This window comes from Octopus bimaculoides, chromosome 13 (assembly GCF_046866305.1).
Source record: "Octopus bimaculoides isolate indiv1 chromosome 13, ASM4686630v1, whole genome shotgun sequence".
Lineage (NCBI taxonomy): Eukaryota > Metazoa > Mollusca > Cephalopoda > Octopoda > Octopodidae > Octopus > Octopus bimaculoides.
In genome coordinates, this window is record NC_142940.1 from 37,034,378 (window position 1) to 37,051,877 (window position 17,500).

The window sequence follows — 17,500 nt, forward strand, 5'->3', positions numbered from 1 at the left end:
GGGTCGATTTGCTCGACTAAAGGTGGTGCTTCAGCATGGCCACAGTCAAATGACTGAAACAAGTAAAAGAGTAAGAGTAAAAAGAGTATATCCATGGACTACACAGCCACTTAGACTCTAATTAGGTGAAGATATACGGCCCAGTGTTCAGGGTACTTGGCCCATGATCATAGGGCCATGGGTTCAATTCTGGACAGGGTAATACACACTGTGCCTAAGTGAGGCACTTCATTTCACACTGCTTCAGTCCACTCAGCTGTAAAGAGGTATCAGCCAGATGCTGATGCAGCTCCTTGTTCTCTGTCCAACTGTCGCATCCTGGTTATACCACTGGGTCAAAGAAGGAGAGTGCTGAGAGGGTGTCCATGTCTGCTTGTGATTGTATTGGTTTCAAATTTTGGCACAGAACTAACAATTTCAGGGAAGGGGTTAAAAGTCGAATGCACCAACCCCAGTACTCAACTGGTACTTATTTTAATGACCCCCCCCCCCCACCACCACCACCACCAAAAGGATTAAAGATAAAGTCAACCTTGGTGGAATATGAACCCAGAATGTAGTGACAGATGAAATGCCACTAGGTAGTCCACTAGGAATGCTAAAAATTCTGCCAGCTTGTAACCTTAATTGTGACTATATTGGCACCTAAAATATTCAGTGAGAAAGTGTGATACAAGTTACCAACTCGTCCTTGTTTGCTGGTGATGGCTAGCCATACATTATAATTGAATAAGGCAGATCAGGTGATTGAATATCTGGAAACCAACAGAAATCCCTTTATCATGGGTTTCAGGGATTTGGAGGGGGGGGGGGGGTACAAGGAATGTTTTAATACTGCCTGATGGAACTTGCAGATTACACTGTGTGTGTGTGTGCATGAAACTGATGAAATGTGGGTGTATATGTGTATGTGTCAGTCAGCAAGCGTAGGTGTGAGTTAGTACATGTATGTGTAAGTGGTTATATGTGCTGTTTATAACACTGATCACATGCACATGAGCAATTGCTTTGGTTTGTATAAGAACTGCAAGTGTGAGCCTGGTAATACATGTATTGCATGGGTGTGTACATGTGCATGTATCAGATTTCTTGTACACAACACACAAAGCGAGAAAAAAATAGAGAGAGAGAGAGAAGAGATAACTTACGGCGGGGAAGCATGGCTTCCTAACGACGAAGAACGGTCCACTGTTGAATTATTGACCTTTTTGAAACTCCGTGTTTTTTCTGTACCAAATATACTATATGTGTCTGGAAGAAAAGAAAACATGGAGATGTAGTCGAGTTCTAAAGTTTTATTTTGAGGAATATTTTTTACTTTTTGATTTTTCAACAAATTAAGAAGAAGAAAAAACAAAGACCAAATGAGTAAAATAAAGGGTAAACTTAGAACAATACAAACATAAAAAACAACAACAATAATAACAATGGTTTCAAATTTTTGCACAAGGTCAGCAAGTTTGGGGATTGGGGTAAGTTACCCAAAAGGATGAAAGACAAAGTCAACCTCGCCAGAATTTGAACTCGAAATATAAAGACATGAATTGCTGCCAAATATTTTGCCTGGCGTGCTAACAATTCTGCCAGCCCACAACAATGACGATGATGATAATAATAATAATAGTACCAGGTAGTGACTCTCATGGCTTTTGATCCTAACTGATTGGAAGAGTTATCATGTACATTGTTTTGTCTTGGTATAAAAGATGGGCTACAGCAAATATTCTGCTCAATGCCACAGATTTGCTCATCTGTTGTTTGACCTTAACTAAGTTGAGCATGTCCCTTAGCAGCTGATGATATGTGCATCTCTGATCACGAGCAGAAGTAGTGGGGGAGCACCATAGCCATGTGTTGAGGGGAATTCTTTGGTGTTTGAATAATTCACTTTTGGAAACATGGATGTTTTGAAAACAAATCTTATTCAGGGACATTTTGAGTGCACTGTTTAACTTGATATGAGATCACCATGTTACGCACATATGGTTGTGATGCATGTGCCTAGTGTACCTTTAACAGACAGGTAGTCATGATGGATATATTGGGCTTCGTATATTTGTACCCCAGTGTCATTTTGATGGCAGGCACTGCTTCTTCACTCAATGATAATGATAATCCTGAAACTTTGGGGGAGGGGACTAGTCAATTACATCGACCCCAGTGGTTCACTGGCACTTAATTAATCAACCCCAAAAGGATGAAAGGCAAAGTCGACCTTGGTGGAATAATAATAATAATAATAATAGTGCTCATGGGAACTGCCCATTTCCTACGTAAAATATTGTGTATGTGATCTCAAATTTTAAAACAAACACATAATTTTCTTATGGTTTCTTAAACATTCTCTAGAATAACACTATGTACAAATCCAAATATATGGTACCCTAGGCATAACACCTACATGAACTTCTAACTTGTTGTCTCTTGAGGTCTCTGGGTGAGACTTGGATCCAACTTGTACAAATGCAAAGCAAAAGTCAAACATAAAATAATAATAATAATACAATGCCCTGATGCAGTACCAGGCAGTGACTCTCAAGGCTTCTGATCTTAACTTACTAGGAGCATTAACATGTACATGTTTTGTCTTAGTGTAAAAATTGAACTACAGCAAATATTCTACTCAATATTACGGATTTGCCATAACCAGTTGAAGAGGTCCCTTAGCAGTTGATGACATGTGCATCTTTAATCATGAGAGGAGTAGTAGGGGAGAATCATAGCCATGTGTTAAGAAGGATTCTTGGGGGTTTCAATTATTCACCTCTGGAAACATGGGTGTTTTAGTTCATCATCCTTAATCCTTGTTCAGAGACCTTTGGAGTGGGATGGGCTAATCAACCTAAAGAAAATTCTAATTGGACCCCATCCACAAGGTCATCTGCTTTTTATCTTGATATGAGATCATTCTGTCATGCACATATGGTTGTGATGCATGTACCTAGAGTACCCTTATCAGATGAGTAGTCATGATAGGTATGTTGGGCTTGGTATATTTGCACCCCAGTGTCACTTTGATGGCGTGCGTTGCTCTCTCACTCAATAACAACAACAACTGTTGTTGTTTCAAACAGAGGTAGATGGCCAGAAATTTAAGAGAAATGTTAGTGGAATCTGCCCCCAGTACTTTATCAATCCTAGAAGGGTTAAGGTAAAGTTGATCTTGGTAGGATTTGAACTCAGAACATAAAGAGCTGAAAAGTCTTTTATTTATAAGAATATTTTGTCATTTTTATAAAAACTTGTAAAAATAACAAACTGTAAATGTGTGTGTCTATACTTGCATGCACAGACATGCTGTTTTGTTAAAAAGATTGCTTCCCGACTATGTGTCTCAGGTTCAGTCGCAATCAAAGCCTTGTGAGTAAATTTGGTAGACAGAACTTGAAAGCACCTTGACATGTGTATACATGTGTGTGTGTGTATGTGTGTGGTGTACTTTTGCCTTGAAATCATATGATTGTAGTAAACAACCATCACCATCATACAATCAATGTTGTTTGATTTCTATGTCTAGGCTTGGGAAATATTACCTTGCTTGGAAACATGAGGGTGGGTGACAGGTAGAGCATCCATTTTGCCTCAACAAAATTCCGTCTGACTCATGCAAGCATGAAAAATGTGGATGTTAATTGATAATGATAACCTAATTTGCTATAAATTAAAAATTTATAAAAATAATAAGCAGTGTGTGTGTGTGTTTTAAACATTAAAGTGTTGAAAACATCACTTTGCAACTTATCTAACCTGAGGCATATTAACACAAATTAGTTGTTAATATTTGTGGAGGATAAGGCGGTGAGCTGGCAGAAACGTTAGCATGCTGGAAAAAATGCTTAGTGGTATTACGTCTGTCTTTACGTTCTAAGTTCAAATTCCGCTGAGGTCAACTTTGCCTTTCATCCTTTTGGGGTCGATAAATTAAGCACCAGTTGCATACTAGGGTCGATCTAATCAACTGGCCCCCTCCCCAAAAATTTCAGGCCTTGTGCCTAGAGTAGAAAAGAATATTTGTGGAGGACAAGGTGGAAAGCTGGCAGAATTGTTAGCACTCTCGGCAAAATGCTTAGTGACATTTTATCTGTCTTTACATTCTGAGTTCAAATTTCACCGAGATTGACTTTGCCTTTCATCCTTTTGGAGTCAATGAAATAAGTACCAATTGAGCAGTGAGGTCGATGTAATCAACTTACCCCTCTCCCTAAATTGCTGGCCCTGTGCCAAAATCTGAAACCAATATTCTGATTAAATAAGGCAGCAAGCTGGCAGAATTGTTAGCACACCAAGCAAAACACTTAGCAGTATTTCATTCTGAGTTCAAATTCCACCAAGGTCAACTTTGCATTTCATCCTTTCAGGGTCAATAGAATAGGTACCAGCTGAGTACAGGGGTTGATGTTATCAACTTAACCCTCTCCAAAACTGCTGGCCTTCTGTCAAAATTTGAAGTCAATATTTGTGAAGGACTTTATGGTATTTATCTTAATCCTATTAATCTCTTTAGATAAACTACACATAATCCATAGAGTAAAGCTGTTGGTGATATAGATGGTATCCAACTGTAAGACTCATTCAGAATAAAAGAAAAGAATAAAGAAATGGTAAAGAGAACTGTTTAGTTCTACCACAAGCAATATTTGTAAAACTGGTGGCATGATATAAATGTACCCAGTCCTTAATGTAAAGTGGTTGGCAGCAGCAATGGTATTGAGCCATAGAAGGAGATATGACAAGATAATCATAAAGCTGGCTGACTTTTTTTTTTTTTTTTTGCTGCTGTTGTGTGTGACAGATGACAAGAGTATGATGAATGAGACATTCTAAGATCAGGTCAACCAACGAGGGTTGACAACGTATGCACTTAGGAATGTATCTATATGAGAGATATGTTCAGCATAGATTTGGGAAGACTATAGTTCAAATGAAAACTCAATACACAATTATGTAGAATGGATGATTCTATTGTGATAGTGAGAGGCCCTACGGAGAGCTTGTCCATTTCATGGGTCTGGATGATTTCATCCAAACCTGTGAAATGGATAAGGTTCCAGCAGAGCCTCTCCTACTAAAATTGTTTTGTCTCTTAGAGACAAGAAGATACACAAGCACACACATGTACCTCTATTTTTGTATTAAATTCAAAGGGATTATAATGTTGTGTATCCTTATTTTGTTAAATTGTACCCAGCCAACATATCATAAATCACAACTGTTCCTTAAGTTGTACCCCACTCCACCCCAATATAATATTGGTTTCTAATTTTGGCCAGAAATTTTAGGGGATGGAGTAAGTTGATTACATTGAGCCCAGTAATCAACTGGTGCTTATTTTATCAATCCCGCAGGAATGAAAGGTGAAGCTGATTATGATGGAATTTGAACTCAGAACATAAAAGACAGAGAAAATGATCCTAAGCATTTGGTCTGATGTGGTTGCAACTCTGCCAGCTTGCCACATAATATAATATTGTAACAACACTTTATTAAATTCTGCCACACCCTTACAATATGTTTGTAAAATATGACAACCCTCATCTGTTTTTATGGCTGGATGCACTTCCAGTTGCTAACACTGACCTATTCTTTTTTTTCAAGTAAAAGAATTTTTTTTTACTCTAGAGGAATTTGAAAAATGTAGAGACAACATACAATTTGTTTGATGGGAATTGTCAACAAGCTTCACCATTTGCACTCAAATGCAAATGGTGACATGTGATATTATCATCTGAAGACAGCTCAATACAGTTTTGTAAATATTCACATACAAACACACACATAAAAAGAAGGCTTCCAGTATCTATCTATCAAATTCCTTCACAAGGCATTAGCCAACCTGATGCTATAGTAGAAACTAGGTGGTTGAGATATAAGCTTCTTAGCCATACAGTCATGCTTGCATCTCTCCAGAGACATAAATAAAAAGGAAACAAGTATTTTTATGTTGTTTTAAATGATTACAAATGTCTCTTCCTTCATGTCATTGTCTTAGTTTCAATACTCAGTTCCTGATTAAGTCACTTGCATTTTCATATACACTAATAAATACACAGATGTATGTGTGTGTGTATATATGTGTGTGTGTGTGTATATATGAAAATAAAAAATAATAATAATAATAAGGCAGAATGCTAAACTGAAAGCATATTTTAATATAGATGTGTATAAGGATTAAAAAGGATTTCTAACAGGCTTTCATTGCATGGCAAATTTTCAAGAAGAGTGGAAATGAAAATAATGTTTTTTACAAAAATATAAAAAATATATAAAAAAATAAGTATACCAATACATTATATTGTCTTTGAGTTTTTAAAGTTCAATGGTAATCCATGTAGATAATTGTTAGATAGATTAGGATGCATGGAATTAAGAATCATGTGTTTAAAAAAGGCTGAGAGTTTGTGTGTTAAACAGGAAGTGTGGTGTCAAAACAGGAAGTATGTTTAAGGAAAGACAATTCTGTGGGTTTTACATTCTTTACTTGGAGTTCTGGACTCTTTGTCAACAGGAAGTTTATGTCTGTTCTTAGAGAAACAAGAAGTAAATTTATATGTAGTCTCTTGCCTACCCATTGAAATACATATAAATTTACTTCTTGTTTCTCTAAGAACAGACATAAACTTCCTGTTGACAAAGAGTCCAGAACTCCAACTAAAAGGTATAAAACCCACAGAATTGTCTTCCCTTACACACACTTCCTGTTTAACACAAACTCTCAACCTTTTTTAAACACAACACGATTCTTAATTCCATGCATCCTAATCTATCTAAGAATTATCTACATGGATTACCATTGAACTTTAAAAACTTAAAGACAATATAATGTATTGGTATATTTATTTTTTAATATATTTTTTATATTTTTGTAAAAAACATTATTTTCATTTCCCCTCTTCTTGAAAATTTGCCATGCAATGAAAGCCGGTTAGAAATCCTTTTTAATCCTCCTTATACACATCTATATTAAAATATGCTTTCAGTTTAGAATTTTGCCTTATCATTATTATTATTTTTTATTTTCCTATTATTTCTCCACGTGCGGTTAACACAACTCCACCATTTACTGACTTATATATATATAGTTGAAATTTACAAAAAAACAAAAGACGAAGACAGGTGTATAAACAACAAGCAGGTGTATTAGTTTGGAAAGGTGTGAAAGTTTTTTATGTTTTGAGCTTATGCTCTTCAACAGAAAGGAACACACAGAAATAAAGAGAGATATAAATAAATAAACGAGAATCCAAGAAAACTATTGATGGTCCTCTAAGTGTGTGTGTGTGTGTATACACACACACACTACACACATACATATCTATCATACACAGAAACCACACATGTAATGGTATCTGGTATCTTACATAAGCACAGCAAGTTTACAGGAGTGACAAAAATGGGAAGCTGTGATGGTCATGAGTGAGTGAGGTGAAGCAGTTAGTTTCCAAGGGGAAACCAAAACTAGGTCATTGTCACAGTTCAATGATTACTGCTGATGTAATGGTGCCTTGCTACACAACATTCTAAATATAATGAGAAAGCCAGTTTAGATAGTTACCAGACAGTTTTTGCAGTAGAGCAAGATAGGTTCATTATACAATGTGAGAGGAAAGTTTATTCTAATTTTCTGAAAAACAGATTTTCAATGGAATGTTTGACAAATGATGTGTGTGTGTTGGAGGGTGGGGAGTGATTATAACAGGACATTGGAGTAAATATCTTGTGACAAGAGCAACATTTTGGCACCCAATCACCTAGCTTCTGGTGGCTTAGTAGTTAGGATGTTGCACTTACAACTGCAAGATAGTGATTTTCATTCCTGACTGGCGTTGTTTTGTTCTTTAGCGAAACACTTCATTTTGTGTTGCTCATTTCGTTATCTGACATGTGACACATTATGCACCTGTAAAGGTAATGTTGAGATCCAGTAAAACATTACAGAACCCTCATATATCGTCTGATGATGGGAGAGTCTATGATAAAATAAAATATATATATATATATATATATATGTATGTATATATTTTATTTGTTTCAGTCATTTGACTGTGGCAATGCTGGAGCACCTCCTTTAGACCTTTAGTCGAACAAATTGACCCCAGGATTTAATCTTTGTAAGCCTAGTACTTATTCTTTTGCTGAACTGCTAAGGGTATGTAAACACACAAACATCAGTTGGCAAGTGATGGTGTGGGGACAAACACGACACAAACATATATTTACATACATACATACATACATACATACATACATATATATATATATATATATATATATATATGTACAATGGGTTTCTTTCAGTTTCTGTCTACCAAATCCACTTACAAGGCTTTGCTTGGCCCGAGGCTATAGTAGAAGACACTTGCCCAAGGTGCCATGCAGTGGGACTGAACCCAGAACCATGTGGTTGAGAAGCAAGCTTCTTACCACACAGCCACATCTGTGCCATATATATATATATATATATATATATATATATCATCAGGACTTGATGTTTGTCTCCCATGCTGGCATGGCTTGGGTAGTTTGATTGGATCTGACAGTTCAGAGGACTGTGTTGTGCTTTGACCTCTGCTTTGGCATGGTTTCTTCAGCCAGATGCCCTTCCTAATGCTAACTACTTTACGAAGTGTACTAGGTGCATTTTCATTTTATCGGCACAAGTAAGATGTCAAAGGAGTTATCAAAAAAGATCTCTTGATGGAGAAGAGTGCAGTAAAGATTGGGGTGGCTTTATGCTAGATGTTGGGAGGCAAGAAATGCCATTGCAGGATAGGAACAGATGTCTAAGGTTAGCAGAGGCACAAGGCTACCCCATGTGGAAAGAGAGGGAAGAGTTATATATGCTAGGTATTGAAAGGCAGTGCGAGGTGATTGGGCACTAAAAATGTTGCCCTTGTCACAAAATATTTACTCCAATGTCTTGTTATAATCACTCCCAACCCTCTGACACAAACACACACACCATATGTCAAACATTTCATTAAAAAGTAGAAAATTATATACAGTACATACTTATTCACCATGGTAGTTGGTGAACATGTCATCTTCTAGTTTTTACCTTGCATGTTTATGTGTTTAAAATTTACCTGATGTTGGAAGGTTTTTGCTGCGATGTAATCAAAGAATGCATCAATAAAGTGCAGCTGAAACAGCTGCTGTGAATTTTAAACCCCATTTGTGTTCTTATATATATGTTGGTGTTAGTAAGGGCATTCAGCTGTAGAAACCATGCCAAATCAGACTGGAGTCTGGTGCAGCCTTCCAGCCGTGGTCAAACCATCCAACCCATGCCAGCATGGACAATGGACACTAAATGGTGATGATTATATATATATATATATATATATATATATATATATATATATACACACACACACACACACACATACACACCATATATTTAGCTAAAAAATGAGTAACAATCCCCTTTGGTCATGAATGAGCATGGGATTGCACCCAGAAAGTTCCCCTGTGAGGCACAAGTCCAGACAAGGTTGTTTATGGAAGACCAGCAGTTGCTGATGCATACCAGTTTCCCCTCTCCATGCCACTGATGTTATCCAAGGGAAAGACAAACGCCAATACAGCTTGGCACCAGTGATGTCACAGCTTGGCACCAGTGATGTCAGCTGAGTAAACTGGAGCAATGTGAAATAAAGTGTCTAGCTCAAGAAAACAACACACAGCCTGGTCCAGGAACTGAACTCACTACCTCATGATTGTAAGTAAGCCTGATACTCTAACCACTGAGCCACGTGCTTTCATATGTATAGATATAGCACCAGAAAGTGGCAGAAGGGTTTCAAAGTGAAATTGTGGCAGGCACAAATAAATACATGGTAGCAGTGATTTTAGGAAAAAGTGATGCTAATGGCCAAAGATGGCAGCTGTGGTGGTAGTGGTAACAGAGGTGGTGATATTGAGGTAGTAGTGATGATAGAAGTAGTGGTAGTGTTGTAGTGGTAATGACGGTAATGATGATGGTGGTGGTGGTGGTGGTGGTGCCAGCAATGGAAATGGTTGGAGTGATGGTAAGGGTGAAGATGATAAGTGTAAATAAAACATTGAAGGGAATAATTTTGAATGTCGAAATAATTTCCCAAGATTCAGTATATGTAACGAGGGGCGGGGGGGGGGGGTAAAAAGAGAGGGAGAAAGAGAGAGAAATAAAGGAAGAATGTGTGTGCGTGTGTGTGTGTGTGTGTGTGTGTGTGTGAGAGAGAGAGAAAGATGGATAGAAACCAGTAATTCCTCTGAGTATAACATTTAGAGAGTTTAGGCTTTGGGTGACTGGGAGGGTATTTAGAGAGGACAGGAGGAAACTTGGGAATTACCATAGAAAGAACAGACACCACCACTGCCAGACATGAGGAACAGATATTCAGTGGTGGAGTCGGGGGGAGGGGGGATGTAATGCAACCTGAAGGTGGTGTGAGAGGAAGGGTAAGCATGGGGTAGATGGGAAAGTGAAGGCAAGGGTGGGTGGGATGCAAGTGAGCTTAGTGTGGGAAAAGAAATCAGCGCAAGACTGAGCCAAATGTCAGAGTAATTGATTTTAGTCGTTTCAATTTGGTTTCTGAGTATGATAGTTAACACCATTTCACACACACATTTAGCTCTTACATTGCTTGTAGCACAGGCATTAGAATGAAGTAGGAAGGAATAGGGGCAGGGTATGGATTTTCAGCAAAATAAATAAATAAATAAATAAATAAAAATAAAAAAACACAGAAAAGTCAGTGTAAATAAAATAAAAAATAAAATGAAACAAAACTATATATTCAAAAACAATTTGGTTACGGAGCTACAGTTTATATGTGGTGAGGAAACAGAGGATCTATGGGGGCCTTAATAGCTTAACCCTTTAGCATTCAGATTATTCTGTTAAATGTAATGCTTATTTATTCACATTGCCATTATCTTGTAATTTACTATATGATTGTTTATAGTTAGGATGACATTGTAGAGTAGGTATGAGAGGCCAGACCTGGCCAGTTTGAACATAATAAAACAGGTAGAATATTTGGGCTGGATATGGCCAGTTTAAATGTTAAAGGGTTAAAAGAGAATCTAAGATACAGTTTATATATGATGTGGGGTAACTGAGTATCTATGGAAACCAGGCATAGTTTATATGTGGTGAGGTAACAGTATCTATTGAGTCTCAGAAGTTTATAGGAGAGTTCTTAGAAGGTTACTCTTTTACTTGTTTCAGTCATTTGACTGTGGCCATGCTGGGGCACCGCCTTTAGTCGAGCAAATCGACCCCAGGACTTACTCTTTGTAAGCCTAGTACTTATTCTATAGGTCTCTTTTACCGAACCGCTAAGTTACGGAGACGTAAACACACCAGCATCGGTTGTCAAGCGATGTTGGGGGGGGGGGGGACAAACACAGACACACATACATACACACATATATATATACATATATATAACGGGCTTCTTTCAGTTTCTGCCTACCAAATTCACTCATAAGGCTTTGGTTGGCCCGAGGCTATAGTAGAAGACACTTGCTCAAGGTGCTATGCAGTGGGACTGAACCCAAAACCATGTCGTTCGTAAGCAAGCTACTTACCACACAACCACTCCTAACTTTCATTGCTGTGACATGTCTAACTTGCTCATTAAATAGAGAACAACAAAGTCGTCAGCTTTTACTGGTAATAAGCCAGGTCAATACAGTATCAGAAGCCAAAGAAACATTTAAAGTTACTAAGCTACATTTTTAAAGCACACACACACACATATATATACATATCTTTTATCTTTTACTTGTTTCAGTTATTAGACTGCGGTCATACTGGGGCACCACCTTGAAGTATTTGAGTCAAACTAAGTCTGGTACTTATATCTGTCTCTTTTGTCAAACCACTAAGTTACGGGGACATAAACACACCAACGTCAGTTGTGAAACGGTGGGAAGAGGGGGACAAACATGAACACACACACACACACACACACAGACTTTTTTCAGTTTCTTTCTACCAAATCCACTCACAAGGCTTTGAATGACCCGAGGCTATAGTAGTAGAAGACACTTGCCCAAAGTGCCACGCAGTGGGACTGAACCCAGAACCATATAATTGGGTAGAAAACTTCCTACCATGCAGCCATGCCTGTCATATTTTAGCATCCACTTTTCCATGCTTGCAGGGATGCAATGGAATTTGTTGAGGCAGATTTTCTACAGCTGGATGCCCTTCCTGTTGCCAACCCCTGCCTATTTCCAAATAAGGAAATATATCTTTTACCATGGCTATATGCTTTCACAGAAAATTGGAGATGAACAATACTGCTTGCATATGTATATTGCATATATATATTGTAAAAAGCACCCAGTGCATTCTGTGAAGTGGTTGGCATTAGGAAGGGCATCAAGCCATAGAAACCAAACCAAAACAGACCATGGAACCTAGTGTGGGCCCTGGACTTGCCAGTTTCTGTCAAGCCATTCAACCCATGCCAGCATGGAAAATGGACATTTGATGATGATATATATTCATACAACTGTTTTTTTCAGTTTTCATCCACCAAAAAATGGAATTTAGATAAACTATCACAGAGATTCAAAGTTTGATCATTTTTAGCCAATCAGAAAACAACTCAGAAGCCGGCATTTTCTGCATGATAGTTGACAGACGCAAAGTGATTCTCATCAAAATTTATAGTGATGGTTGCAATGATGAAAGTGTTACAGTGATGCATATACAGCATTCTGGTTACAATGAAAACAGAGCAGACTACAGCTTTGCTTGTCACCATGGAGACAGACACCAATGTGAGATATATGGTCATGTGTATGTACAATGGGGGCTTTTGATTGGCTAAAATTATCCAGTATTTGAAAACTTTAAAAATTACTAACATTTATTTGATAATTTATGGCAAAAATTAATTTAATTTCATAATTAGCATACAAACCAAATAGGTATAAATAACCAAATTTAAAAACAATCAGAAGAAAATTGAAAAGAAAAAAAAATACAAAATCTGTGACAGGAACCATAAAGATCCTAAAAGAATTTCGGTCTGACTTTTACCTGAAATGTCTTAGGTTAATTATGATTAGGAGATTAAATGGGCAAAAGATAAACTTGGACATATTTTAGGTAAATTAGTGTAAATGCATAAACCCTGTAGGTGCACAGAGAGGGTTTTGAACAGGCATATGTTTACATCATAATGTGAGATGTCATCATGACCCATTGGAGTACTCCAATTCTAAGGTACCCTAATGTTTGGTTGTGTCACCCACATTTTATTCTATACTGTAACAGCCCACTTGATGACCCCTTCAACATCTGGTCCTATGTAGATGATACATTACATTTCTCTTTAAACTTCTACACACAAGCATCAACCACCTGAAGCCTATACATACAGGCAACACACAAGCACCAAACACCTGCAGTCTATACAGAGAGGCCACACACAAGCACCAACCACTTGTAGCCTATGCATACAAACCAATCATAAGCACAGCACCAACCACCTGCAACCTATAAATACAAGCCACACACAAGCACCAACCACCTGCTGCCTGTGCATATAGGTCACATACAAGCACTAGCCAATACAAACTATACATACAGGTGCAGCTGTGGCTGTGTGGTAAGAAGCTTGCTTCCCAACCACATGGCTCTGGGTTCAGTCCCACTGTAAAGCACCTTGGGTAAATGTCTTCTACTATAGCCACAGGCTAACCAAAGCCTTGTGAGTGGATTTGGTAGACAGAAACTGAAAGAAGCCCATCATATATGTATGTATTTTGTGTCTGTGTTTGTCCCCACCACCCCATCACTTGACAACTGATGTTGGCGTCTTTATGTCCCCATAACTTAGTGGTTACGCAAAAGAGAACGATAGAATAAGTACTAGGCTTACAAAGAATAAGTCCTGGGGTCAATTTGTTTGACTAAAGACGGTGCTCCAGCATGGCCACAGCCAAATTACTGAAACAAGGAAAAGAATAAAAGAATACACTTCACATACAAGTATCAACCACATGCAGCCTTTCTACCTCACACTTAATTCTGTATGAACAAAGACATCAAGAAGATCCTGAACTGAGAAAGTGGGGTGTCATGCTAATCTTATCCCCTTCAACATTAAAAGACACAATCAAGAAAAATATATCACACCTACCTCTCTAAACACAAATATTCCACAACAATAACCATGAAGATCACTACAAACATTAGGCTACATTATCACTAGGTACCTGTCGAAGGCCACACTTAGGGGTCAAAGAACAGAAGGTGGTCTTATAGCTAATGCATTCAAGACTTGAGGAGGGATGGTTCCTAGACATGTGTCACAAAGGCCCACTGGCGTTTGAACATGCTCTGATGTCATGGGAACCAATCCTTCTGACTAAGGGTTCAACAGGCCTTGTACCTCAAGGATAAGTTTAGAAAAGCAGGTAACTAGCACAATAAGCAATAAATAAACTAGCAAAATTCAAGAGAATTACTGCTGTACCTTTTCTTAAAAAAAAAATTCTACAGACTTTTGCATGGCAGTTCATGATTACCAATATCTGTAGATTTGCTGCTTGCAAAATAAAAATCTTAGTAACAACTGCAGTTCCCCTTGAGGGCCAGAAAATTCTTCACCTGATTCAGAAACACACAGCTGCATCTATTCCAGGTGGCATCTAAAGAAAATTCACCTGACTGGTTGATATAAAGTTAGTCACCAACATACTCCAACCGCTGACCCACAGATGTACTGTATCTCCTCATTCTGACCTTTCTACCACTACAACAATGGCCTTTGCTCATCTGAGCTAGCTAGTCTTAGATCAACCCTACTCAGATGTTCCCTTCTCCCTCATCTCTCATCAGCCATATTGCCACTCCTTTCCTTACAAATTATACCAGCCACATAGGCAGTCCTTCTTCCCAGAATGTTATCCCTCTGGAACTCTTCCCTTGCATATGTTTTATTTTTTGTATCTTACTCAGCTACGGTCTCAGCTTCATCCAAATGAACATCATCATTCATGCTTGCATAGATCAGATAGAATTTATTGAGGCTAATTTTCAACAGCTGGATACCTTTCATGTCATCAATCCTCACCTCTTTCCAACCATGGTAATATTTCCCATGGCCAGACATATTTTCACAAAAGATTGGAAACTTATGACACTGCTTGTTTGACAGTGACACTTGTTCACATCTTTTCTATGATGTCAAGACTAGGATACACAAACACATAAATACATATATGTGTATGGCAAAAGGTCACACACAGATACACTCAAATCTCTGGCCTACAGGCACATTGCTCCCTCTCTACCACTCCTATGATGTCTGTTCCTTGAAGTTAGCTAGACTCATTCCACTCATCAATCCTTATTGTCATACTTTTCAAGCCCTGCACTAATCACTATGTCCAGATTTTTCTTATCTGTTACTCTAATAATTCTTTGAAACCCCCCACCCCTACTCTGTGTTTTTTCTTTTTATCCTAAAAAGATGAGAAGCAAAGTGGACCTCAGCAGGGTTTGAACTCAAGCTGCATAAAATCACAACAAAAACTGCAAAGTTCTTCATCCAATAACTCTAACAATTCTGCCAATTTGCCACCTGAATGATACAATGGCAAACAAACAAAAATATTGGCTATAAAATATTTACAGAAAGATTGTAAGAGCCCATAGAAGGTAAAACTAATATGATAAGTATGCCCATACAAGACATTGGTCAGCAGAAGGTCATAGTAAGAGACACTTACCCCAAGTGCCATGCAGTGGGATCTAACTGGAAGCCACATGGTTGAGAAACAAACTTCTTAATAACACAACCTATTATTATTCTTATTATTAATCCATTCATCCACCCACCTTCTCTGTTCTATTTCTATGAGGATTGTTGGTGTAGAGGTCCTCAAGAACCTTCTTTATAGGGTCCTAACCATCTTGTTCTTGGCCTTCCCCTAAGTCTCTGTCTGGTTGGTTCAACTTGAAGAATCTGTTTGCAATTCTTTCCTGCAAAATTCTAATCACTTGTGCTCTCAATACTGAGAAGTAGCAGCTCAACCTGGAGAGAGACTCTCTAATTGCCAAGTTACATTAAACCAGAGATCTTCCAAAGGAATCCTATTTCAGCTGCTTGTATCTGTGACTGTACTCTTTCAGTCATTATCCAACACTCATGACCATAGGAAAGGTGAGGAGCATAATGCAAATTGAAGATAGCAAGTTTGACTTTTTGACCAACCTGTCCTCTTTCGAGGATTGAATGCTGAAGCTAGTACTTAACTGTACCAGCACCTGCAATTCTAACACCTGCTTCCCATCACATATGAATATGGGCCCAAGACACTTAAACCTTCACACTTATCTCAGTGATGTTCCACTAGTATGCAGAGTGCACTGGGAACACTTTCTTGAGAGGAACAGTGTCTCAGTCACAACAACACTTATTTTCATAACAGCCTTCAGCACTCAGCAATGAACCCATTCAGTGCTTGCTGGAGATCATCTTCTGATGAGCCAAGTAACACTATGTCATCCGCAAATATCACCCAACTGATCCTACACCTACAGATTGTAACACAACTTCTACTTCCACAACAGCTGCACATGTCAACCCAGTTCATAAAAACTATGAAAAAGAGAATTGACAATACATATTCTCAGCAAAGTCCAGCACCCAATTTGAAAGGTTTCAACTTAGATCCATTTACCCAAATATCTGGGCTTTACAATAACCAGTAGTTGCCCATTAATCTTAAACTCCTGCAAACCTCTCCATAGTAAGTCTCACAGCATGCACTTACATGCCTTCATGAGGTCTACAAAGCAAGGGTACACCTCTTGACAATATTCCCACGATTTCTCAAAGCCTTGCCATACAGTTAATTGAGCTTACATCCAAGACAGAAGCCACACTGTTCTTCAGCAAGCTTGGGCTCAACAATTTTCCTATATCTCGTCTGCAAACACCTAGCACAGACATTAGCAGGGAGGCTCAACAAGGAGATTTATCTAATTCTAGAAGAATCATAGAGTAAAGTTTACTTTACAATCCCACAATCCCATGTCTCATCTCAGTGCATGACACCAGGAGGCCCAAGTATCATCTACCATAGCCTCAGATATATGCCTTGTGATTGAAACTGGGTAGGCAAAAAACTAGTGGGGGGCACTAGGGATAAACTGTACCTATTCTTGAGGTGGTAAACTAAATTAGTTTTTCCTTGTTTAACACCAGACTTGGACCCAGGAGCTCTAGTGAGCCCACACTGTTGCAAGCATTCAAGCCAGGCCTTCAAATAACGACTATGACAGTTACAACATTCCAATGTTTCCTCTTTGATAAATTTATTCATCAGAATTACAGATAAGGTGTGAATGAGGGAGGGGAGGAGTTACTGTCATTACCATTCTTATGATCATCATCATCATCATCATTAGTGTCATCACTGTAGACACAACCATCATCATCAACACTACTACCCCCACCACTATAAGCACTATGATTATTTGAACAAT

General features: G+C 38.2%; 1 protein-coding gene across 6 annotated transcripts in view; it reads right to left on the reverse strand.

The window, feature by feature from the left end:
• Positions 1–17,500, reverse strand: part of LOC106880839 (uncharacterized) — a 173,531-nt gene that overhangs the window by 22,749 nt on the left and 133,282 nt on the right. For all 6 annotated transcript variants that reach the window (XM_089361647.1, XM_089361650.1, XM_089361646.1 and 3 more), the window contains exon 4: positions 1,149–1,251. In XM_089361647.1, coding sequence (XP_089217773.1) covers positions 1,149–1,251 — 103 coding nt within the window. The remainder of the gene's footprint in view (positions 1–1,148; positions 1,252–17,500) is intronic.